This window comes from Choristoneura fumiferana, chromosome Z, assembly GCF_025370935.1.
Source record: "Choristoneura fumiferana chromosome Z, NRCan_CFum_1, whole genome shotgun sequence".
In the NCBI taxonomy this organism is placed as follows: Eukaryota; Metazoa; Arthropoda; class Insecta; order Lepidoptera; family Tortricidae; genus Choristoneura; species Choristoneura fumiferana.
This window is the reverse complement of record NC_133472.1, coordinates 41339254-41364643: the sequence shown is the minus strand read 5'-3', so window position 1 is coordinate 41364643 and position 25390 is coordinate 41339254. Positions and strand designations below refer to the sequence as shown.

Below are 25390 nucleotides of genomic sequence, written 5' to 3'. Positions count from 1 at the left end.
TCATTGCGCGTACAAATTTTCTTGTCATGAAGCCCAAGGTCGGTAAATGAGTCCGTGCCCGTACTGATGGTGCTGCGCATGGCGTAGCAGCAGGACCACATGCACACGCGGCTCAGGCACATGCTGAGGGAGGGGGAGGGCGGCGCTGCCAAGAGCGCAGCCTAAGGTATCGCCAATATTTGGAACAATTATATTTTTTCTTTTAGAAATATAAAATTTTACTCGCAAATTTGATGAAAAACATTGTATGTCGCACGGGCGGTACTAGAATTACGAACATCGACTTCGGGACATTCGACTTCGGGCTTCTAATAGACTCTCGTTCGTAATTCCTTATTTACCGCCCTTAAGACACAATGTACTATTATATTATAAATATGCACACAAGTTCCGCTTAATAAAACGAAATTCATAAACGAACTATGAACGCGGATGCTACGGGTATAACCTCGTAACGCCCAGAGTCCTTTATAAAGGACTTATTGTAATTTGAACATCAAACTCTATCATAGCTGCTGATAATTGCTGATAGTTATAGTTAGTTAAGATTTCTTAGGTTAATTCTTTTTGTTTTATATGTATGTGACTTCTGAAGTGTACAAAATAATGTAAATTGATTAATAAATGAATATTGGGGCTAAAAATAAATTATCATAAATGACATAAAGTTTGTTATTCATAAATCAAAAAATTGACTTGAGCTTTAGGAGGATAATACGTGGATACTATTCTATGGCCACTAAACCCATTATACTGGGTGTGGTACTGGTCAAACTGAATATCATTAGTTCAGCGAATATTAAAAATAATTTGTTTTTATTTTTATTTCTATTACACTATAAAGTTTATTCGAAGAAGCAATGTAAAGCAAAATGGTAACGTCAGTCCTAGGATGGCGTACATTGATTTTACTATTAAGTTTGTTAGAAAAAAAAACCAAAGGTAAGTTTTGATTTAATTAAGTACAAATAATGATTTTGTAGCATAATAATGTTACAACTAGCCTCCGCTAAAGGGACCGGTCTGAAAATCAGCGCTGGGTGCATGCTGTCATGTGTCCAGCATTCGCTGAGGTTGGTACCCATTGCCGGAACGTGGGTAGCTGGGTTATTTATTTCCAATGCTTTGATCCTGTACTGAATTTGATTGATACTCAACTCAACTAAGTATGTAATTATTTGGTAATTATGTTGTGGCAATAAATGTTTTTTTTTTAAGTGGGACCATGATGAGGTGGGACCAGGTGACCTATAGAGCCCCTGTTTTTAATATTATCCCCGGTACTGGGCCACACACTGTACACGGCGGGTGTGACACGCCGTTGACACGTTGTAGTAATAATAATAATAATAATAATAAATAAAAAATAAATAAAGATAATAATAATAAAATCTTTATTCAATAAGACAAAAATGCACAAGAGAGAATGAACAATTACAAAGAAAAGACAACTTAGGTTAAACATTAGCACAATTTAAAAAAGTTGAATCCTGACTCACAAACTAGGCAAGGCCCGTATCTTGCAAGTCAGTGTTCGTCACGTATGGGAGCTAATAGAGTAAACTACGTATATCCAACGTTTCACGTTACATTCCGTGCCTGATAAGTTCATACTACTGTCATGATATGATACGCTGTAGCGGGCAGAGACCTTAACTTAATACATAGTTAGATTCCAGAGCAGCCCGACGTAACTTGTCTGAAAGACAAAACCTGTCATTCTAGTTGTGATGGTACTTTGAATACCTGCAAATCTGCTACATACTTACACACTACCTACTTCTGAACTTTTCCTTCGTCGTCATGAGGATCGTCATAAGACGCGCACTATATTCGATATGTTCTCCGCAAAGGATATAGGTTAAAGGTATACCGTAGGCGACAGGCTAGCAACCTGTCACTATTGTACCGTTTTTGTCAAACTTAAAACCTAAAATTGCTAAAAGTGGCTCCGAAGCGGTAGCGTTTCGTGTGCTCTGCCTACCCCATTTGGGAATACAGGCGCGATGTTTGTGTGTTCTCCGCAAAAACTGCTGCGTCACTTTAAAGTTAATGCCCGGAGAATTGCGTATGTACCTATATAATGATTAATTATACAAACCTGCCATATGTTTGGACAATCTAATCCTTCATTGCGTGGGTAAAAAATTACATGTTGTTGTAATCAATTTAATGTAGCCGTATCAAGACGACCATCATTCATTGCACTAATGGGATGCCGCGCCCATTTCGCATAAGTTGACGAGTTGACGACCTTCGTCTTCGAGGGGCAGTTTCTATTGATTATTAAAAAGTAAGATTGGTTTTTTGGAATCTTTTTGTATTTTTTATTTCAATTCCAAATTTAACCCCGTAAAACCTAAATTGAAAATACAAACTTAAGTATAGATGCACAGAAAAACCAGAAAAATAAGACCAGCACAGGGAATCGAACCCAGGTCCTCGGCATTCCGTGCCGCGTGCTATACCACTACACCACTGCTGGACAACGGTATAGACACGAATTTCCTCTATGCACCACATATCTCGATTGCCGTGGTGGCCTAATGGTTTGAACCTATCGCCTCTCAAGCAGAGGGTCGTGGGTTCAAACCCCGGCTCGCACCTCTGTGTTTTTCGAAATTCATGTGCGGAATTACATTTGAAATTTACCACGAGCTGCGGTGAAGGAAAACATCGTGAGGAAACTGCACAAACCTGCGAAGCAATTCAATGGTGCGTGTGAAGTTCCCAATCCGCACTGGGCCTGCGTGGGAACTATGGCCCAAGCCCTCTTGTTCTGAGAGGAGGCCTGTGCCAGCAGTGGGACGTATATAGGCTGGGATGATGATGATGACCACATATCTCAGCTTGTTTGATTGCTTAATAACGATATCTCTTGTCCGGGTGAGCGGTTAGTTCCAATGGAATGCCGAAAGTTTCTCGATTTCTACGGTATAGATGTCGCTAGCTTCACTGCTTAAGGTTTTTTTTTTTTTTATACGACTGGATGGCAAACGAGCAAGTGGGTCTCCTGATGGTAAGAGATCACCACCGCCCATAAACATCTGCAACACCAGGGGTATTTCAGACGCGTTGCCAACCTAGAGGCCTACGATGGGATACCTCATGTGCCAGTAATTTCACCGGCTGTCTTACTCTCCATGCCGAAACACAACAATGCAAGCACTGCTGCTTCACGGCAGGATTAGCGAGCAAGATGGTGGTAGCAATCCGGGCAGACCTTGCACAAGGTCCTACCACCTGCAAAAAGTGGCTAAATAACAAACAAACAAGCTGAGATATGTGGTGCATAGGGGAAATTCGTGTCTGTACCGTTGTCCAGCAGTGGTGTAGCGGTATAGCACGCGGCACGGAATACCGAGGACATGGGTTAGATTCCCAGTGCTGGTCTTATTTTTCTGGTTTTTCTGTGCATCTGTCAATTTATTAAAAAGTAGTTCGTAGTCGAATTAGAAGTGAAGAGAGACATGATAGAACGAGGGTCACCGACATAGCCAAGCGAATCAGCTCGTTGAAGTGGCAATGGGCATGTTATTTAGCACGGAGAACAGGCCGTTGGAGCCGAAAATTTCTTAAATGACCGCAGATCGGCAAGCGCAGCGTAGGATGTCCACCAATGAGATGGATGGATGACATTCTTTTTTTTATTCGTCTGGATGGCAAACGAGCAAGTGTGTCTCCTGATGGTAAGAGATCACCACCGCCCAAAGACACCTGTAACACCAGAGGGGATACGTCAAGTGCCAGTAATTTTACCGGCTGTCTTACTCTCCACCCTGAAACACAACAGTGCAAGCACTGCTGCTCCACGGCAGGAATTAGCGAGCAAGATGGTGGTAGCAATCCGGACGGACCGGCCTTATTTTATGGGGTTCAGCTGCAAACATTGAGTAAATTTTTATCTTACAAAAGAGAGCAATTAGAGCAATTTATAATTTGAAGGCGCGTGATTCTTTAAGATCTTTTTTTAAGGAAACAGGTATCCTAACCCTGCTGTCGCTTTATGTTTTAGAAATAATCATATATGTTAGGAAGAACATATGTGATTTTCCCACTAACGTCGAAAAGCCAAAGGCTACTAGAAACATAGGGAAACTTAAAGTTCCATCTTACAGACTGGCTAAAACCAAAAAATCGTTTCTGGGAAGTTGCATACGTTTTTATAATAAAATTCCAAAAATAATTATAAATGAAACGGATACAAAATTCAGATGTAATTGTCAAGAAGACATTAATATTATAAAGTTAATGATTATATCATGGACAGGGATATTTGGAAATTATTCCGATCCGCATTAGCGATCCCTTCAAATAGCGAACTTGTAATGTATAGATATCATTTAATAATATTGTAAGTCTGTTTAAAATTATATATACCGCGTTGAGTTTCTTGCCGGATTCTGCTCAACAGAGGTTTTTCCGAACCGGTGGTAGATGTTTTTTTGACATTCATAAGTGCTTGTTGTAGCCTAAATTGAATAAAGATATTTTGACTTTGACCTTGCATAAGTTCCTAACACCTGCAAAACCGCGGGTTGACGGTGGTTACAGCCACTTCCAACAAAAGCTTCTCCAGGTAGGTATATGGGGGAGGCCTATGTACAACTCTAGACGTCTTCCAGCTGATGGTGATGATTATATAGACCTTTATATTTCACTAGCGTTTACCCACGGCTTCGCACGCGTAAATCATTAGATACAGCAGTTGAATTGAAATTCCGGGATTTTATTAAATTCTATCTAGCTAGCTAGTAACCTATCTATGTTTTATTCCAGATGTCCAACTATCTACATACTAAATTTCATGACCCTAAGCCTAGCGGTTATTAGTTCGAGATTTTATCCCTATCCCCTGAGAATATCGGGATAAAAAGTATCCTAAGTTTTAATCCAGGTTATAAACTAACTTTTTGTTAAAATTCATCCAAATCCGTCCCGCCGTTTCAGCGTGAAGAAGTAACAAACATACTCACTCACTCACAAACTTTCATATTTATAATATTAGTAGGATTTTTTTGTTTTCAAAGTTTCATTCGTGAGCAAGTCGATAGTATTTAACTATAAAGCTGGCCAAGAGCGTGTCGGACACGCCCAAAACAGGGTTCCGTAGCCATTACGAAAAAATTAAGTAATATTTTTCTAAGGATTTCGTATTTCATACGGAATCTTCCAAGTTTATTTATATTTTATACCTTAGGCTGCTATTTACTCATAAACTATTAATAATTGTCAAGTAATATTAGCCGTTATAGTTTTCCTTGAAAGTTTGATATACTTACTACCATTCTGAATTTTTCAAATTTTTCCATTTAGAGGGGGAGACGCTCGATTTTAATGAAAAATTGCACTTTAAAGTTGAATATTTCGCAAAAATCGTCTTAGCAAACCCCTTATGGTTTTAAAATACCTATCCAACGATACCCAGCACTATAGGGTTGGATGAGAAAAAAAATCTTATCTTTACGTCTATGGGAGGTACCCTAAAAACATTTTTTTTATATTTTTTAATTGTACAATTTTGTCGGCATAATTACAGCTTTCTAGCATTGATAGTCCCTAAGCAAAGCCGCGGACGGACAGACAGACAGACATGGCGAAACTGTAAGGGTTCCGTTTTTGCCATTTTGGCTCCGGAACCCTAAAAAGCGGCATATTTTTTTAGCTTCATGACCAATTTTCATTCAGAAACGTTTCACTGGACAATTAGGTGACTATGTTTGACCATTTAGGAAATTAAACAAAGTGTACGCAAATTAAGTGTGGGTGGCTCGAGGGTAGAAATAGATTAGGTATGTCTATTCAATAATTAATGTGGTAGTTCGCCAAATATGAATCGGTTTTTTTCATAACTACACTACTTCTTTCAAAATAAAATTATAACGTTTATTCTACAAGGAGGTCGCAAAGGGCTTTTTGCGTATCACTTTTTTATGCTAATCAGCGCTTTCAGAAAGACTATCATTGCCGAGAAAAATGAGCCGGAAGAACATGGCGGAAAGTTTTTTTAAAGTAAAATTATATAACAGTATTTTTCTGAGAGCCTGAAAAAGCGAAAGTATACAAATATACGGATCTAAGCACCGAAAACGACTTTTTCACACCTCTCCTTCAGAAAAGTAACTTTTCCTCCCTGACGAGAGGGAGCAAAGTGCAACTTTTCTGTTCAAGGCTTTTCTAAGTGTTTTTTTGCTATTGCCATTTTTTGAAGTTGATTGAATGTTGAATTGTAAAGCCACACCATTTTCTATGCTGGTTGTTCTTAAATAATATTTTGAATTTATTTTTTCAAGTTTCTTAATGCTCGGTGTGAAAAGTTGTATGAGCCACTCGGGAGCAAAATTATTTTCATCTTGGGCGTTAACACTTGAATCCCTCATTACGTTCAGGATTCTACTTAAGAATCCCTCGCTACGCTCAGGATTCTATTGCAAAATCCTTCGCTACATTCTGGATTCAATGGTACGCCCTCGCCGTAAATACACCATTTTGCTCCCTTGTGACACAAATAACTATTTAACCCCCGACGCAAAAGCAGGGGTGTTATAAGCTTGACCGCTATGTGTGTCTTTGTGTTTGTGTATCTGTCTGCATGTCTGTCTGTGGCACCGTAGCTCCTAAATGGGTAGGCCGATTTGAATGCGTTTTTTTATTTGATTGATTGATTGGCCATAGTAAGAGCTCATTACTTTTAATATTATAATTGTTAAGCCCAAGCACGACTAATTATTTCATGGTTATAGTAGTTCCCAATCATTTTATTTTGATTTTGTACACTAAAAAAACCTAAAGAGCACTTAACTATAACCTTAGAATAAAAGAATTTGCGCATTCCCAAATCCTTCATGTGCAATAATTCACATAGGTAGGTACATCATTATTTTGGACGGTTCTAAATCAGTTATATTTTTGGTTTAAAAAAATCTAGCTCCTTAAATAACGATTATTGGTGTGGCAAAGTTTATATTTTTAACACATATACCTGGAATAAAGGTCTATAATGTTGCATTAATAATTTTGAAGTGTTTCAGTTTGTTTATTCAATAAAAGATGTTTTGTGCCCCCCCCTCTAAAATCTAAACCGGTTGGTGGAAAAATTTGAAAAAAATCAGGATGGTAGCAAATATATCAAACTTTCAAGGAAAACTATAACGACTAAGTTTGCTTGAAAATTATTAGTAGTTTATGAGTAAATAGCAGCCTAAGGTATAAAATATACCTAAACTTGGAAGATTCCGTATAAAATACGAAATCCTTAGAAAAATATTACTCTATTTTTTCGTAATGCCTACGAAACCGTATTTTGGGCGTGTCCGACAAGCTCTTGGCCGGTTTTTTACTAATGTCTAATGTTTTAGAGTCAGACTCGCAATTAGCCGGTTTTTAAGACCCATTTCAGTTCTTTAAGGCGTCGTTTCGCAATTAATTGTTGAATTCAGAGTCCTCAAACTGGATGTTTATTTCCGTCGCAGTTTCCTCAAAACATCCTGTTACGTCCACTTGGAGTTAACGCCGCTATCGTTTACGAGGAAGCCAATAAAGGAAACCAATTATTAGATCCAACTTTCTAACAAGTAGCAATTTACTTGTTATCAAATGCAAAGCAATTGAATCGTGGCCGTGACCGAACGTGGAACATTTTTAACAGAAAAAGTATATTTACTCAAACATGCTCGGAAATGTATGCGTTTATGTCACGAAATGGAGACGTGAAGTTTCTTCTTGGCCTAGGCCATAAGGAATGTATGAAAATCCATTTTTGTCCGCTGCTGTAACTTGCTTACCTTACTTTGCTTACTAACATTAAACTTACAAAGGAAAAATTACAAACAGCCAACCACCACTAGACTGTAAGCATTTGCAATATTGCGATGTGATGCATGGATGCATGGATGGATGGATGGATGCATGGATAGATGGATGAAATATTTCCTCACATTGTTTGAGAAAAGCATTATACAAACCTCGGCCAGAACAGGGATTGCTGGACTAGTTTTATCCCCAAACTCGTCCATCAATCCCTTACTTCATGGCCTCTGCAGTAATGTACTATTATAGTGGCATTGCATTGCCTGACAGGATTATTTGAAGTAGTTTCTTTGGCGGTACAAAATAGGAGAATTATTAGTATGAAACGAAAGGAACTAAAGGAACTACTGTGAAATAATCAACTTGATAAGAATTGGGTAGGTCCCTCGGCTTGGATAAAAATAAAAATATTTAATCCATGAGTAAAAATAAATGATCGCAGCGAAAAAGTATTAGACAAGAATATTTCTTTTTTGTGTGTGTTCCCGTGTGGTTTCGGGATAGAATAACACCTCTCCTTTTATTCCGTGGAAGTCGTAAGAGGCGGCAAAGGTATACCGTAGGTGATAGGCTAGCAACCTGTCACTATAATGTTGTACCTTTTTTGTCAAACTTTAAACCTAAAATTGCTAAAAGTGGCTCGACGTGTCTATTCACCCTCCCTGTACCGGCTCGGGTGCTTATAAGAACGTCTCGGGTAAAATGACTCGTTTTATGCTTTTGTTGTACAATCTAGGTAATTATTGATATTGTAAGCTAGCAAGAAATACAACAAACTACGTTGTTTCATCTAAACAGCAAGTAATTACCGACCCCGATAATTTCTGTTACGTTTCATTTCTTTAAAAAACATCACACGTCTTCCCACGTGAACTTTAGAGGTAAATAGTTGTACATTTATATTAATGAACCGGCCAAGAGCGTGTCGGACACACCCGAAATAGGGTTCCGTAGCCATTACTAAAAAAATAACTAATATTTTTATAAGGATTTCGTATTTTATACGGAATCTTCCATAGTTTACGTATATTTTATACCTTAGGCTGCTATTCACTCTTAAACTACTAATAATTCTCAAGCAAACTTAACTGTTATTGTTTCCCTTGAAAGTTTGATATACTCACTACCATCCTGATTTTTTTTTAAAATTCCACCCACTGGTTTAGATTTTAGAGGGGGGGGGATGCTCGATTGTAATGAAAATTTGCACTTTAAAGTTGAATATTTCGCAAACATATCGCTGAATCGAAAAATTATCTGGGTAAACCCCTAATGGTTTTAAAAGACCTAACCAACAATACCCCACACTATAGGGTTGGATGAGAAAAAAAATCACCCCAACTTTACGTCTCTGGGAGGTAACCTAAAAAAAAAATTCTTTTAGTTTTTTATTGTACCATTTTGTCGGCATAGTTTACATATATATCCGTGCAAAATTACAGCTTTATAGCATTTTTTTTTTAGTGTAGGTACTGCCGAAGCAAGTAAGAACAGCTTTCTAGCATTGATAGTCCCTGAGCAAAGCCACGGACGGACGGACAAACAGACAGACATGGCGAAACTATAAGGGTTCCGTTTTTACCATTTTGGCTCCGGAACCCTAAAAACTCGACTTTCACCTAAAATGTTAAGGTTTAAATAGCAAATGTTGTGTCTCCATTGCGTGTCGAACCACGTGGACTGACACGTTCTTTGGCGTTAGTAAATTTGAAGGCGGTTTTTCTAATTGGGAAAATAAGTTTTTGTAATAAAATCGTTTATCTACACACTTTTGCATGTGAGTCACCTGATGGGAAGCAATCACCGCTGCCCATGGACATCCGCAACACGCGGGGTATCACAGGTGCGATGCCGGCCCTGACAGATAACCCATTATAATCTCTTTATAACGCGTGTAAAAACCAGATTTATGAGTAACATAAAGATAAACTGTTTTGTAAGAACAAATTTCTTGTGTGTGAAAATATTTTTATTTCGAAGCTGATTTTATATTCAAACTTCGAACATCTCTCACGAACAAAGCAAATTTAACGGACCTCAATTCTAATACACCTATTATGACGTTTACTATGACTTTGACATTGAGTACTCGTTTTCATGCTTATGACGTTTTATTTGAAATAAATGTCAATTGCACATCACTTTAACAAATCTCGCACGGCATTTAATGAAAAAACCGGCCAAGAGCGTGTTGGATACGCCCAAGATAGGGTTCCGTAGCTGTTACGTAGAAATCAAAAATAATATTTTAAGGATTTTGTATTTTGTGGGGAATCTTCGAGTTTAGATATATTTTATACCTTAGGCTGCTATTTACTCTTAAACTATTTAATACTACATAAATTTGATATACTTACCATCATTAACTTTTCCAAAATTTTCAAACCAATACGCACGATTTTAATGAATTAACTAATGTGCTTATAAAGTTAAATATTTCACATAAAACTGATTACCGGATCGAAAAATCATCTTCACAACCTCGCAATGATTTTATAAGACCTGTCCAACGATACCCTACACTATAGGTCTATAATGTCTATGGTAGGGAACCTACATATTTTTTTGCATTTTTTTACCATTTTTTCGGAATAATTTCTACATATATCCGTGCAAATTTACAGCTTTCTAGCACTGATAGTCTCTGAGCAAAACCATTGACGGACAGACAGACAGACATGGCGAAACTATAAGGATTCCGTTTTTGCCATTTCGGTTACGGAACCCTAAAAACGATATGACAGTTGAGGCCGCCTCTAGTTTTTTCTGAACTTAAAAAAAACTACGGTTGCATGATATGCATCAGTTTTACCGCTATAGCCTTGTTGCAATAGTTTGTTAAGTTTACACATAACATGATAGACAAAGCAGTGTGTGTAACTGTACATAATGATGCATTAAACAGCTCATGATACAGTCGAGTTCATGAACTTGTGAGCAAAAATTTGATCACAATGAACACGCTTCTACGCCGTCAACAATAGAGTCGTGTTCAGATATTTTTGATAAAATTCACAAGTTTATGAATTTTTGACGACCAGATGGCCTAGTGGTTAGAGAACCTGACTACGAAGCTTGAGGTCCCGGGTTCGATTCCCGTGTCGGGGTAGATACTTGTATGAAAAATACGAATGTTTGTTCTCGGATTTTGGGTGTTTAATATGTATTTAAGTATGTATCTATATCTATATAATTATATTTATCCGTTGCTTAGTACCCATAACACAAGTTTTGCTAAGCTTATTTTGGGACTAGGTCAATAATTGGTGAGAATTGTCCCGTGATATTTATTTGTCATTAAGTAACAGTTTACGATCACACACACTAAAATAGTAAAAGTGCCGTATCAAAAATAACGGGTTGCTCTTTGTATCAGACTTCTCTTAATCATTCGGGAAGCCTCTCCTCTGCCAATCCAAGCACCTAATTATGACTAAGGTCATTCATCATTTCTCCTCTTACACGACTACTTTTTAACAAGCGTAGACAAGTGTTTGTTTTATTAGCAAAACGTTCTCAACGAAAGAGAGAGAATATCTACGAAACGAAATTGAATAAGTTTTTTAATCTTTTAAAAGCTTTAGGATTTCCTATTTCGGAGTTCCTATGGCCAACATCTAACTTCATCATCAGATCAGCTCTACGTCATGATAATATTGCGTTGTCATCGGATTTATACATGCATGCAAAATTTCAGCTCAATCGGTTGAAGATATCCACTTCAAATTTAAGTTGAAATATTTAATATTTTAATACTTTTAGTTACATTACATTACAAGTTAAAAAAAGCATATCACCGAAATGAAAGCACTAGGTGCAAGTATTTTGAATAAAAATCAATTTTAAATTCTCATCCTCTTTGGCTGTCGCCCTGTCGGAGGCTGAATAGCGCTTCAGACTCTTGCCATGCGTCGCAGCAGATTAAAAAAATAACTGTCAGTTTGGTACATTCGCGGGAAATTCAGTGGACTTCGTATGTTGTGTAATTAAATAATAAGAAACTCGACAATCTCAACCTATAGTCTATAGAGTGAATAAATTTCAAACTGTATTATAAACCTTGTAAATAGTGTTAAATACTTAGTGTGATTTTTTTAGTGTACAAACAATAGGTAAAAATATGTATTTAATTATGTATCTATGTATATAATTATATTTATCCGTTGCTTAGTACCCATAACACAAGCTTTGCTAAGCTTACTTTGGGACTAGGTCAATTGTTGTGAATTGTCCCGTGATATATGTATAGTATATATAGTATAGTACAGTGATTATACGGTGTGGATTTGGCGGGCGCTTTATTAAAGTTGGCTTCATTGAGGTTTGTGGTTCATAAATTGCTTTATTAATTTTGCACAAAAACGAATAAACCACACAATCAGACAGTCATTATATTATATTATCGAAGCTTTTATAAAACATCACTAAAATCGCAAACTTAAAACATCACTAAAATCGCAAACTCGGTCGCCTTAGCAAAGTTACAACACACACGCAACACGTTTCTTGTATGACGACCCCCTTTCATTTGTAACTTTACTTTATTTTTAGAATTTGTTGTTATAGCGGCCACAGTAATACATAATCTGTGAAAATTTAAAGTATCTAACTTTTACGGCTTAAGAGATAGAGCCCTCTGACAGACGGACAGACAGACAGACAGCGGAGTCTCAGTAATAGGGTCCCGTTGGCACCCTTTGGCTACGGAACCCTAAAAACCGCTGAATGGAACACGTTTCTTGTATGACGACTCCCTTTAATTTGTAACTTTATTTTATTTTTAGTATTTGTTGTTGTCACGGCCACTGTAATACATAATCTGTGAAAATTTCAAGTGCCTATTACGGCTCAAGAGATAGAGCCTTGTAACAGACGGACAGACAGACAGACAGCGGAGTCTTAGTCATAGGGTTCCGTTGGCACCATAATCATCATCATCCCAGCCTATATACGTCCCACTGCTGGGCACAGGCCTCCTCTCAGAACAAGAGGGCTTGGGCCATAGTTCCCACGCGGGCCCAGTGCGGATTGGGAACTTCGCACGCACCATTGAATCGCTTCGCAGGTTTGTGCAGGTTTCCTCACGATGTTTTCCTTCACCGCAAAGCTCGTGGTAAATTTCAAATGTAATTCCGCACATGAATTTCGAAAAACTCAGAGGTGCGAGCCGGGGTTCGAACCCACGACCCTCTGCTTGAGAGGCGATAGGTCAAACCACTAGGCCACCACGGCTTCGCCATAATCATGACATACTCGAACTTTTTAGTAACAAAATAACAATGATTATTTACATCGACAGTAACGATAGAGCTATATTTCCAAAAAATGATATTATGGCATTAGGAGATTTTAGATACTCAAAAAACTGTTTGCGGTTTGTGCTAGTGCTGCACTCTGACGGCAGAAAATTGCACTAATATTCCCTATCGATGGAACAATTGGAGATTTTAGTACATTTTTTATGGATATACACAATCATGGATTCCATGGTCATATTTAGACTAAGTATTTATTTTGAATAGCTTTACAGCAATTATGGGTGTTTTTTTTTGGTATTATACAGTAAAAACTTCCAATGAAAATATTTCCAGAAGTTCATAGACCAGTTCTAACAATGGATGAAATATTTTGGCTTCACTTTGTGCCCTTCAAATGATTATGCCAATGGTCTTTACTATATCCCAATTTAAGACGTCATGTGAAACTCCCAATTTATACAACCTCAAATTTACGTAGCAAGAAAATTTCGCCATACAGTGCCTCAAGATAAATTTAAGCCGGCAATTAACAATATGGTATAAACAGTAACAAACATCAGGATCTTGTTTGTTAAATAACAAACATACTACTCAAACAACGTTATCTATACGCATTTGAAGTAGGTATTTAATATAAAAGCATCTACAGATAACTATCTTATAGTAGATCTTACCACACTGGAAGGCATGTCGGCATAAAGAAGGAGATAGCGGTGAATATCATAATGCTAGAAATCGAAAGCAAGGAGAGAACCAGACGGAATGGCGTCTATGACGTAGAAAACAAGAACAACAATGACACTGGCAAGGATGAAGTATCCTTTGACGACCTCATTTTATCAGCTGGTGAATTTGGCCTTTATCAGATGATTCTATTCTTGTCCACGTTCCCGTTCTATTTATTTGGAGTTTTCTCGTACTATGATCAGCTTTTCATAACTGAAGTGTCACCTAATCATTGGTGCAATGTACCAGAACTAAAAAACTTAACTGAGACTCATAGGAGGATGTTGGCTATACCGTTAGATGCCGAGTCAAGATTTGGATATTCGCAGTGCAGCTCTTATATCGCCAACTGGACTGAGGTGCTGTCCTCGGGACGTACATCACCAGATCCTTCTTGGACTACAGAACCCTGCAGATATGGTTGGAGTTCAACAAGACTGAAATACCGTACTCTACTATCGCAAGCGAATTGGGGTGGGTTTGCGACAAGAAGAGCTATCAAGCCACCGCGCAATCCATCTTCTTTGTTGGCTCTGTCTTCGGTGGTTTCATCATCGGATGGATCGCTGACCGCTTCGGTAGATTGCCAGGCGCTGCAACAGCCAACGTCATTGGAGCCATCGGCGGTGTAGCCAGTATATTCGCGAAAGACTTCACCCAATTTGCAGTCTGCAGATTTTTCATGGGCATGTCATGGGACGGTTCAATGATGATGACGTACCTACTTATTTTGGAGTACGTTGCACCCAGATACAGGACTTTGATCGCAAATCTGCCTTTTGGCATCTTTTACACAATTGGCGTGTGCTCGCTGCCATGGATTGCGCTGGCGTGTGACAATTGGAAGCTCTTTTCTTTAGTGACTTGTATACCCATGGCGTTAGCTGTCATCGCGCCTTTTGTTATGCCTGAGAGCTCGATGTGGCTGCTGTCTGTGGGACGGGTTGATGAAGCCATCAAGAAGGTGCAAAGGATCGGCCAGGTAAACAAAAAAGAAGTGCCGCCAATGCTAATCGAGCAATTTAGACTAAGCCTTTCAAAACAGAAAGAAGAAACAAATGCAAGCGCCATTGACCTCCTGAAAAATCCAGTGCTCAGGAAAATGTTCATCTGCATATGTTTAGGGTACATGTCTTGCACCATCGTGTTTGACGCCCTTATAAGAAGTCTCGGTCAGTTAAATTTTGATTTTTTCGTGTCATTTTCTGTAGTATCTTTCACAGAGTTCCCTTCCCTTTGTATAATTTCTTTCGTTTTAGATTTGACCGGCCGTAAGTGGTTGTCAGTAGCAACGTTTGCTGTTTCATGTGTGTTTAGTGTGTTAACGGCATTCCTCGGTGGTGGAGTGCCTTCAGTGCTTTGTGCTGTAATAGCTAGATTTGCTATTAACATGACCTGCAACGCCGGTTGGCAGTGGGGAGCTGAGATGTTCCCTACAGGAGTGAGGGGCACGGGCATGTCTATAGTCCACATATGTGGCTACATGGCGACGGTCATATCTCCCATGATAGTATACCTTGAGATATACTACACCTGGCTGCCTCTCGTGATCGTTAGTGGTATCGCTGCTTTCGGTGGCTTGATCATCTTAGGCCTGCCTGAAACTGCGGGCAAGGAAATACCACAAACATTTGATGACGCTGAAATGTTAGTCAGAAGTGCGAAATTTTTTGAAGTGCCTTGTTTAATGAAGAAGAAAGTTGATTTAGAAGGTCATCAGAATAATTCTTTTGAAATGTAGAGCGATTATTTAGTAGTAGTATTCGAATGTATCTGCTAATTTAGTTATACCTAAATACCTATGCAGAAAACGAAGTCAAATGTCATTTTTTTGATAAAAAAAAATATAAATGACTTTTTCACTGTACATATAATGATCCCCGTCAAACTGAAAAGTAGTTGAATCAAGTAGGGAGATAAACAGCAATACTGGGATAGTTCGAAGTAGTTCTCAGTGTCTGTAATAATAATAATGTACAGTCAAGTGTAAAAATATGAACTTATTCAAAGTTTCAAAAATAAGTACTTACCACAGACTCTTATTCCGACGCAATAACGAATAGATACTTACTTTTGCACTTGACTGTACCTGTTTGCACCGGACCGGTTGGGACCAGTGCGAGCGCGAGTGCCATCCGCTTGAGATACGCGTCTGTGAACTATTTTGTGCAATAATGGAGAATGCGAATTTATTACACTTTAAAATATAATAATCGTGCATTTTGCCAATATGCAAATAGTCGCAAGATATTTTCTGTGACAAATTTCTTGTATTAACAATGACATTAACATTAAAATATTTAAGTTACTATTAATTAATATTTCCACTCTTCCCGTTTCATCCTCAACGTGTCCTCAATAATAAACCCAACAACTAGATACGAGTGCCACTACCACATAGTTTTTTGGTGCATAAGCCATAGTTGACAACCTTAGAGCGACCGCCGAGCGTAGGTAAGAAAAGTGAAGTACATACATGAGATTGACTTCTGTACCTTTCTGTTTTGTGATATTACCAATAAGGGAGAGTGAGTATACTCGTATGATAATATATTTAAACTTAAGAACGAGTTAAAATTTCTGAGAAATCTGCACACATTTGCGAAAAATTTCAATTGGGTATATTTGGTATCCAATCCATACCAGCAGGGCTACTACGAAACTCGAAACTTGAAGTTCGTATCGTTCAGTCCCTGTCGCTCTCGTTTTAAATAGTATAAGTGTCAGAGGGACCGCACTACACGAACTTCGAGTTTCGTAGTAGCCCTTCAGGCCCGTGGCAACTACGGCTTTACGCCGGCTAACCTTTCAGGCACATTTATTTTCAAACGAATACTATATCTAATCTATTGTATAATTCATCTATTCACTAAGGACACTCGTGTTTATAGTTTAAATAAATAATACAGGCCGTGTAAACATATAAAACTGTCTAACAATAATATAACCCAATGTCAACATGATGTAAGAAAACTAATCCCTTTAAGTACTACAGTTAATTAATTACTTAATTTCCCCATTTTTGTTTTCCGGATACGAGGAGGAAAAGTTGTGACATGATGCAATCCTTTAAATTATTTATTGCATCAGACGTTATTTTGCGGAGATCCATATTAATGAACTAACACAATTACTTTGCTAACCTAATTAGTATAGCTTGACGATGAGCTCTGATTATGTTCGAAACGTGTAGTGTGGTGGTGTGGTGATAGTTGGGTTTGTGTGATGTGTGTGTTCTTACAGTGTGGAGGTGGAGGAACTGCATGAACTGAACACGCATATTTTGCATAAACATAGCTATCATAAGGGCGCGGGTGAGCAAAGTAATTGTTTTAGTCAATTGATGATGCTACTGGTTCACAAATGCGAATGACTGTGTATGTGCGTGTGTGTGTTATTTAGAACTTTCGAGCGTCGTTGTGCAGTAACGCCCGCGCAGCACCAACGCAACGCTCACGTTGCGGCGCCGCGACTGAACTCAGAACGCTACGTGTACTGTTTTTGGCGCTAATGTTTCAACTGAGGCTGATGAAATGCGGTGGATTGCGTTGCGCTTTGTCCGTCGCAGTGACGTTGGGCGAGCGCTGACAAGACGCCGACGTTCGACAAACGCCATTGACGCCGCGTCGACGCTGTGCGGGCGTTATTGAGACGCTGCCGTTCGAAAGACGCCACTCGCGTCGCGGCGCCGCAATGTGGACGTTGCGTTGGCGCAGCGCGGGCGTTTACTAGACGACGATGCTCGAAGGACGCTAAGTGTACCCGGGCCTTAAGGATAAAATGTCTAAACGGATCTGGAATAAATTTTGGTAATTTAGTAAAAACACAGAGCTCCAGTATTAAGTTTTAAATCGCGAAGTTTTGATATTAAATATTCCTTCTTATAATAAATATTTATTTTTTAGTATACCCACATACAAGGTTCAATTGACGGCAGTAGAAAATGAACTAATACATCTGTTCATGACATGACAAGACAATCCATCGAAAAAACGTAGCAACTTTCACCATGAAATAAAAAAAGAAACTAAGATTAGACCATTACTATATTATTAGATAAATTAATTTTCACCTCAGCATCTAAAACAGGCACTATGAGAAATCAGTGAGCAATCGCATTTGTTCATCGTGAGACAAAGTAGCGTAAATGCTGAGTACTCTACTCACTGAATTCCAAATATTTGAACACTTTAAAACGAATAGAATACAATAATTGATTTTAAAAATATACCGATACCTAATAAATTACATGACAACGAAATATTTCCAAAATGTAAATGATATATTTGATTCTTAATAATCGGATTAAATTTAAAAAAATAAACAGGTAGGTTATATGAGTTTTTAGGTATATGCGGTTCATTAGATGAGTTCTCGCTGCTGAGGTGAAAAATTGTATGTGTCACACGAGACCAAAGTTTTTTTGCATCTCGTGTATTTCATCCCTTGCTGCTCTAGGATTCTAACCTAGAATCACGCTAACGCTCGTGATTCAATATAGAATCCTTCGCTTACTCGGATTATCAACACTCGCACCAAAAACAACTTTGCCCTCTTGTTGCACAAATAACTATTGACCATAACCTGTTGAAGAAAAAAAACACGTTATATATCCAGAATTCCATTGGAGGCCAAAAAAAACATGTTCAGCGACGAATAATATTCCGTTGATTGGCTGCCAAAACGCCAACTCGGATTGGGAGCCGATCCCTCAACCCAGTTTGCTATGCGTGACAGATAGTACGAGATCACGCAGTTATAATAACCACCTCACCGGAACTCGGACGACATCGTGAGAGTTGCACGCAAGTGGACGCAAGTGGCGAGTTGTCGTTCATTGTTGCGTTTCGAAGGGGGGGGGGGGCTTTTGTTTAGCAGTGGACGCCTTTCGGCTAGTGACTATGATGTGCCGAATTATTTTTTTCAGCATTTTGCACATGTGAATTAGGTACCAGAAAATAATTATGCCAGATCCCAGAATGTGCATTCGGTGCATAATAATCACTCACGCCATCTTGGCGTGGAAAGGTAACAAAAACACACAAACACACACACATGCACACCGCGCACAATCTATTTTTATTTTTAAGCTATAAGCACACTGACGTCGGAGGCGGAGGCGGTACCGGTTGTAACATTCGAGCTAACAGGAAAGACGCCACACAGAATACCACGCCGTCTGTGTATTTCTAACTTTAGGGAATCGTTTCGCTGACCATAATTCCATTTGTTATAATTTATCTTGTCAAACCAATGTTTTCCATAAAATGTACAGAACCTTGTTATTTTCAAGATTTTTTTTGAAATATCATCTTAAACAACGCATGTTTTTTAAACTTTTTCCGGACGCGCCCCTCCTTGGTTTTGAAAAATATTTGTCGACCCCCTACTTACCTCCACTTAGGTACAGTTCATAACACAATAGCAGTGAGAGTATTATAAAGATATTGCGACCCCCTTAAGGGGCATCCGCGATCCCCCGGGGGGTCGCGTTCCACCAGATTGAAAACACTGATTACTTAAAAGCAATTCTGAAGAAAATTCTGTTAAAGAAATAAATTACTTTATGACAAATAAAAATAATGGAAATTGATATATGGCTGGCGTTTAACATTCGGGCAAACAGTGACAGTGAACCTATTTAAGTACCTAGATAACAATTATAATCTACGCTACGTAAACGATTTTCATAATGGAATGTTACATTAGCTTTGTGGCGAGTAGGTATACAGCATTTTGACCAATTGCCAGCGGGAGTGGGGATGTGTAACGAGTTACAAAAGTAATAAATTTCATGCTGTAATTAATGTAATGTGCCTCTTGGGCCTTTGTGCCTTCCACTTTGTTAATACTTACTAACATCTAATCAACAAGTATAATCAACCAACTTTACCTTTTTTAGGATTCCGGAGCCAAAATGGCAAAAACGGAACCCTTATAGTTTCGCCATGTCTGTTATCTGTCTGTCTGTCCGTCCGTCCGCGGCTTTGCTCAGGGACTATCAATGCTAGAATGCTGTAATTTTGCACGGATATATATGTAAACTATGCCGACAAAATGGTAAAGTGGAAAATTAAAAAAAGTTTTTTTAGGGTACCTCCCGCTGACGTGAAGTGGGGGTGATTTTTTTTGTCATTCAACCCTATATAGCCTATAGTTGGATAGGTATTTTAAAATCATTAGGGGTTTGCTAAGATGATTTTTCGATTCAGTGATTTCTTTGCGAAATATTCAACTTTAAAGTGCAAATTTTCATTAAGATCCTGTACTAACGATTCCAAGAAATTGTATTAGCTTCCACGCCTCTGAATATCTTCGTGGCTGCTTATTCAACTATAGCCAAAGAGCTGAAACTTTTTAACCGACTTAAAAAAAGGATGTTTTGAAATCGACTGTGGATTATTCTCAGCAGAGATTTTTCCGAACCGGTGGTAGATTTTTTTTGACATTCATAAGTGCTTGTTATAGCCTAAATTGAATAAAGATATTTTGACTTTGACTTTGACTTTGATTAGCCGATCGCTTAGTCAGGGCTACAAACTTACGAGTATCTGTACAGGAGGAGATGTCGCCAGAATCGCGTCGTCTGGAGTAATATATTAGTCACGACTTGGTTAATCCCAATTTTATTCACCAGTATACAGTAGGTTGGTAACATTGAACGACGATGCAAGGTGGCTAATATAATAATAGGTGATATAATTTCAGATGGCGTATTAAGCGGGACGCGAGTCGTACTAACCGGTAAACACCGGCCAAGAGCGTGTCGGACACGCCCAAAATAGGGTTCCGTAGCCATTACGAAAAATTAACTAATATTTTTCTAAGGATTTCGTATTTTTTATACGGAATCTTCCAAGTTTAGGTATATTTTATACTTTAGGCTGCTATTTACTCTATAACTACAAATAATTCTCAAGCAAACTTAGCCGTTATAGTTTTTCTTCAAAGTTTGGTATACTTACTACCATCTTGAATTTTTTTGAGACAGACATGGCGAAACTATAAGGGTTGCATTTTTGCCATTTTGGCTCCGGAACCCTAAAATGTATGAAAACAGGCCTAAAATTACAAGGACTGGCGTATAACGGCGTGTTATGCGGGAAGTCGTATTAGACGTGATCGTATTAAGCGGGTTCTACTGTAGTTGATCCACCTATTTACTATTTCATAACATTATTATTCAAATGTATGCGCGTTAAAGCCTGCTAAGAGCCAGATAATGTGTGTTAATCTTATCAGGAAGACTAATAATGGTGTGGAAAACTCACTGAGCAAGCAATTACTACCAATAGGTGCACACTTAGCGTTGTAATCTAGTCTGTTCTTTTTGTGTGGTTTTTTGATCGCGTGAACTCATACACTTCACTTTTAGGGTTACGTACTCAAGGGGTGATGTCGAAACCCTATTAGTGTCTGCTACAAAAACCGTAATAGAAAGATAGACAGTTGAGATTGCTGTTCTTCCAACTAATATGACATGGTTCGATACTGCGTACATTTTGCTTAGAAGCAAGCTCTACAATTACACTGGCTTTTTGTAGATACGTTCGACTAATTTGGAAGAAGCTTTCAGTGCGCGAGACCGAAATACACTTGGCTGGTTATTACGGTTGTTAGAGATAGAAAGTATTTAGTATTGATTTAACTTAATTTCTGCGAAGGAATTTGACAGGTAGACAGATGAACAAAGAACTGGTAGGTAAGTAATAATTAAACTTTAATTGAGTTTAACTACTTATCTTGAAAACAACTGAAGAAAGTTATTATTTTCAAATGACAAAAAACAGGGATTATCAAAAAAAAACTGATAAATCTTTCACACCACCAAATTCTAATTTAGAACACAGATGGCCAGAGACACCAATTTCAAATAATGAGACAATTTTTTTATTCAATCATTTTTAGAGACTAGACAAATGGTTGTTATTACTCGTAATAACGTGGACATGACTCTAAAGATTAATTAATGAATTAATTGATTTCTTAGTTATAATTGCTAAGACTTCAATGAGATAATAAAAGAAAGATATCATACCTCTTTTGATTTCCTTCTTAAAAATACAATCATTTTTTTCTCATTGACATTAATATGCTGACATTCATTAAATTTACTTTTCACCTCAGCACCTCAAACAGGCAGGTTTTGCTATGAGAAATCAGTGAGCAAAATCGCATTTTGCTCACTCCGTGAGACAAAGTATTTTTTTTTTAAGTATATGCTGAGTACAGTGTTGGGTCTACTCGCTGAATTCCAAATATTTGAACTTTACTTTGATCTGTCATTTCACTTTAACACGAAAAAAGCGAGAGATAGGATCAAATGTGTTGATTAAAATCTTAAATTAAATTTTTGATATTAAAAATATATCGATGCCTAATAAATTACCTACATGAACACAAAATATTTCCAAAATGTAAAATTTCCCGATCTTTTAATAAAGTATGCAACCTCGTTGCACGAAAGCCGCTTCTCTTGTGTTTTTTTTTATAAAATAATTCCGTATACTGCCTGTACAGTTGGAATAAATATTTGTTAAATTGAATGATTTTTTAACAAATCTATTTATGTTTATATAATAGAAATCTTATTTTAATTCATATTTAAATGTTTAATAACATTTATAATAAATTATACGTTTATTGTTCCACCTTTTTAATGACCCCAAGATGAGGCTTTTTGCAATATTAAAAAATAAGTGTGACATATAGCACAAGAAGGTCTAAGTTGAATATTTCGCAAACAAATCACTGAATCGAAAAATCGTCTTAGCAAACCACCGGAAAAAATCCGGTTTAATTAGACCTATCCAACGATACCCCACACTATAAGGTTGGATGAGAAAAAAAAATCACCCTCACTTTTCGTCTATGGGAGGTACCAGGAGCCTGACAGTTTAGTTTCATTCATCGACGTTGTAGCGCTGCCATTTGTATGATATTATTACAATCTGTGGACCGCCGCCATTTCTTTGCTGTCATGTCCTTACCCGTCATTGTGTTTTAAACATTGAGTTGAGTGCGGGTATTTTCTTGCGTTGTCCTCCCGTTTTGGTCGAGTTGTAGTTCCATGAGTATAACCATCCTCCTCTGTTTAACAATACAATATTCTACTTGCGGTAGTGTTTAGTGCGAGTGATATTCTACTGACTTCCAATATTGGCAAAATTCAAGTGTTGTGTTGTTGATTGTAATTCAAACAAGTGCCACTGACAAACTATTTGCATGCCCAAAAACGACTATTCACATAATCTTTGGATGTCGTGGCTAGTACCGACTAGCCCTTATTTGCTGGCTTTAACCAAGAGTCAACTGTTGTTGAAACGCGTATGTGAAAGACATTTTGACCATACTCAGTTCGATCGAATATATTATATTCTTGCCTGTTCACGGAAAAGGAAATGGTTCATGGTGTACCACTCTCGTCTAAGGGAAAGTTTTTCTACCTTTGCAATAATACCTAAATGTTCAAAATTTTATTCAAATATAAATTTAATGGAAAGAGACCCTTTAATGAATAAATGATTAAAAACACTTGGTCGTTTTATTTCATAACTTATACGAGTATGAATAAAAATTAAATTAGTACAAGACATCCGTAACTCCCATTTATCGTAGAGCGCATCACTAGCATTGACTGGAGACTATCGATAATGATTAGGTATATCGACCTGTGGAAAGCCCTACGACTGTCAAACAAGTACCACAGATTGTAAAATTTAACAGCGCTACAACGTCAATAATAGGAAACAACAATAATTGACTGTCCTATCTGTAGCTAGCTACATATTAGTAATCTGTGAGGTACCCCTAAATTTTTTTTTTTTAATTTTTGATTGTTCTATTTTGTCGGCATAGTTTATATACCTACATATTCATGCCAAATTACAACTTTCTAGCATTGATAGTCCCTGAGCAAAGCCGCGGACGGACAGACAGACATGGCGAAACTATAAGGGTTCCTTTTTTGCCATTTTGGCTCCGGAACCCTAAAAAACGACTCATCCATAGCTCTTAACATCCCTTCACTATTGTGATTCTGACGGATGCATGCATGTCTGCCCAAGTTCAAGTTTCTAGCTTCAGTGATTTACTGCGTTGTCTGTCAGACAATCAGTGAGATTAACTTTATAGGCTTAAGAAGAATATAGAAGTGGTAAACTTTATTTGTGCGCGCGCATGCCTTGTTTGTAGTTAGTTTGTAGTAGTATGTTGACGTAGTTCCGGGCAAAAAGCTAGTATATTCTAAGACTAACAAAGCGATTTAGTTATATTTCTTGCTCATCCACAGCTGGTATAATTTCCGTTTCCGTTGTCGTATTCGTTCATTATATGAGTAAGACAAATTAGATACCTATTTGTTTATTACCGTCACTACTTTTGATATCCGCCATTATGAAAGAAGAGATATTATATCAATACACAGCCCATTATTATTGGTTTTAGAATTACCGCGTACATATTTTGGACGGAGCTTCCTTACAAAATATAAGCGAGCGTTAAGGACGGTTTGGGAGAATTTTACCCCTAAAGATTTCCATTTAGGATTGCGTTGGTCAAACTCAATAAAAGTCAAAATAATTTACCGTTGAAAACAAAGCAATACGTAAAAGTTTAAATAGAAAATTTCTATGAGTTATTTGGTTTGACCAAACAACCCTTTTTTGTTTAGTAAAAAACTTGGCTCTGGTATGCACAGCGCGGTAATGCAAAAACACTAGAGTATTTATACGTTCTTACATATTTTGTCAGTAAATCAAATTTAAGTGATAAATTATCATTTAAAGTTAAATATTGTCTCTGAGTACTTAGGTGTACACGATAGTTATGGTATGACAGTCACATGTGTGGATTATCATAAAAAAATTGCTTGAAGAATCACAGACGCGCAAAAAAACGGGTTTTTTCCATACACATTTATACATATAACACTAGCTGTATCCCGCGATTTTGTTTGCGAATAACCTGATTATCACTCGCCCTTGGGATAATTCATTTTTTCGCGAAAAATTATCCCATTATTTAGTCTGGTCTACCAATAATTATGATTCAGTAGTTAAGGCGTGAAAGCGTGACAAACACTCACTTTTACATTTATATTACTCGTAGTAAGGATGTGATATATTTATAACTTATAAGTGCATAAGTAGCGCAAGTTACTGTAAGTCGCAAAAGCTCTGGCAAGCTACAAAAAAAGTGTACTCAATTTTATTACGAAAAGAACATTCCAAAATTAAAACTCGCGCTCAACTTTATGCTAACAAATTCAAATACGGAATAACAAAACACTCACCCCAAGCCGTCGCATTCGATTGGCGCGAAATAAAAACGAAAAAAAACGTTCGGAAACCGACTATGGTCACACACGAGCGCGGAACCTGAGGCGTATCTAACCACTGGCCGGGGCATGCGTGGTTGCATTTAGGCTGGTCAGTTTCCGAACGTTAGTGGCCAGCATATCTTGATCCCTGATTGGGAACAGCCAGTGTGAAACTGAAGTTGTATTAAGCTGGTTTTTTTTAATGTTTGTATTCGAGAAGTGTTTTTTTTTACACCCTTTTATTAATTTGATGCGATGACTCACGTTCGTCTAGGAA

The 25390-nt window shown here is 37.7% G+C and overlaps 1 protein-coding gene across 1 annotated transcript; it reads left to right on the top strand.

Annotated features, from left to right (window-relative positions):
- Nucleotides 1-13751: 13751 nt before the first annotated feature.
- Nucleotides 13752-15580, top strand: LOC141440006 (solute carrier family 22 member 13-like). Its single transcript, XM_074104467.1, is given in 2 exon segments — nt 13752-14216; nt 14219-15580. Coding segments are annotated over 2 exon segments (1740 nt in total). The 5' UTR covers nt 13752-13792; the 3' UTR covers nt 15535-15580.
- Nucleotides 15581-25390: the final 9810 nt, after the last annotated feature.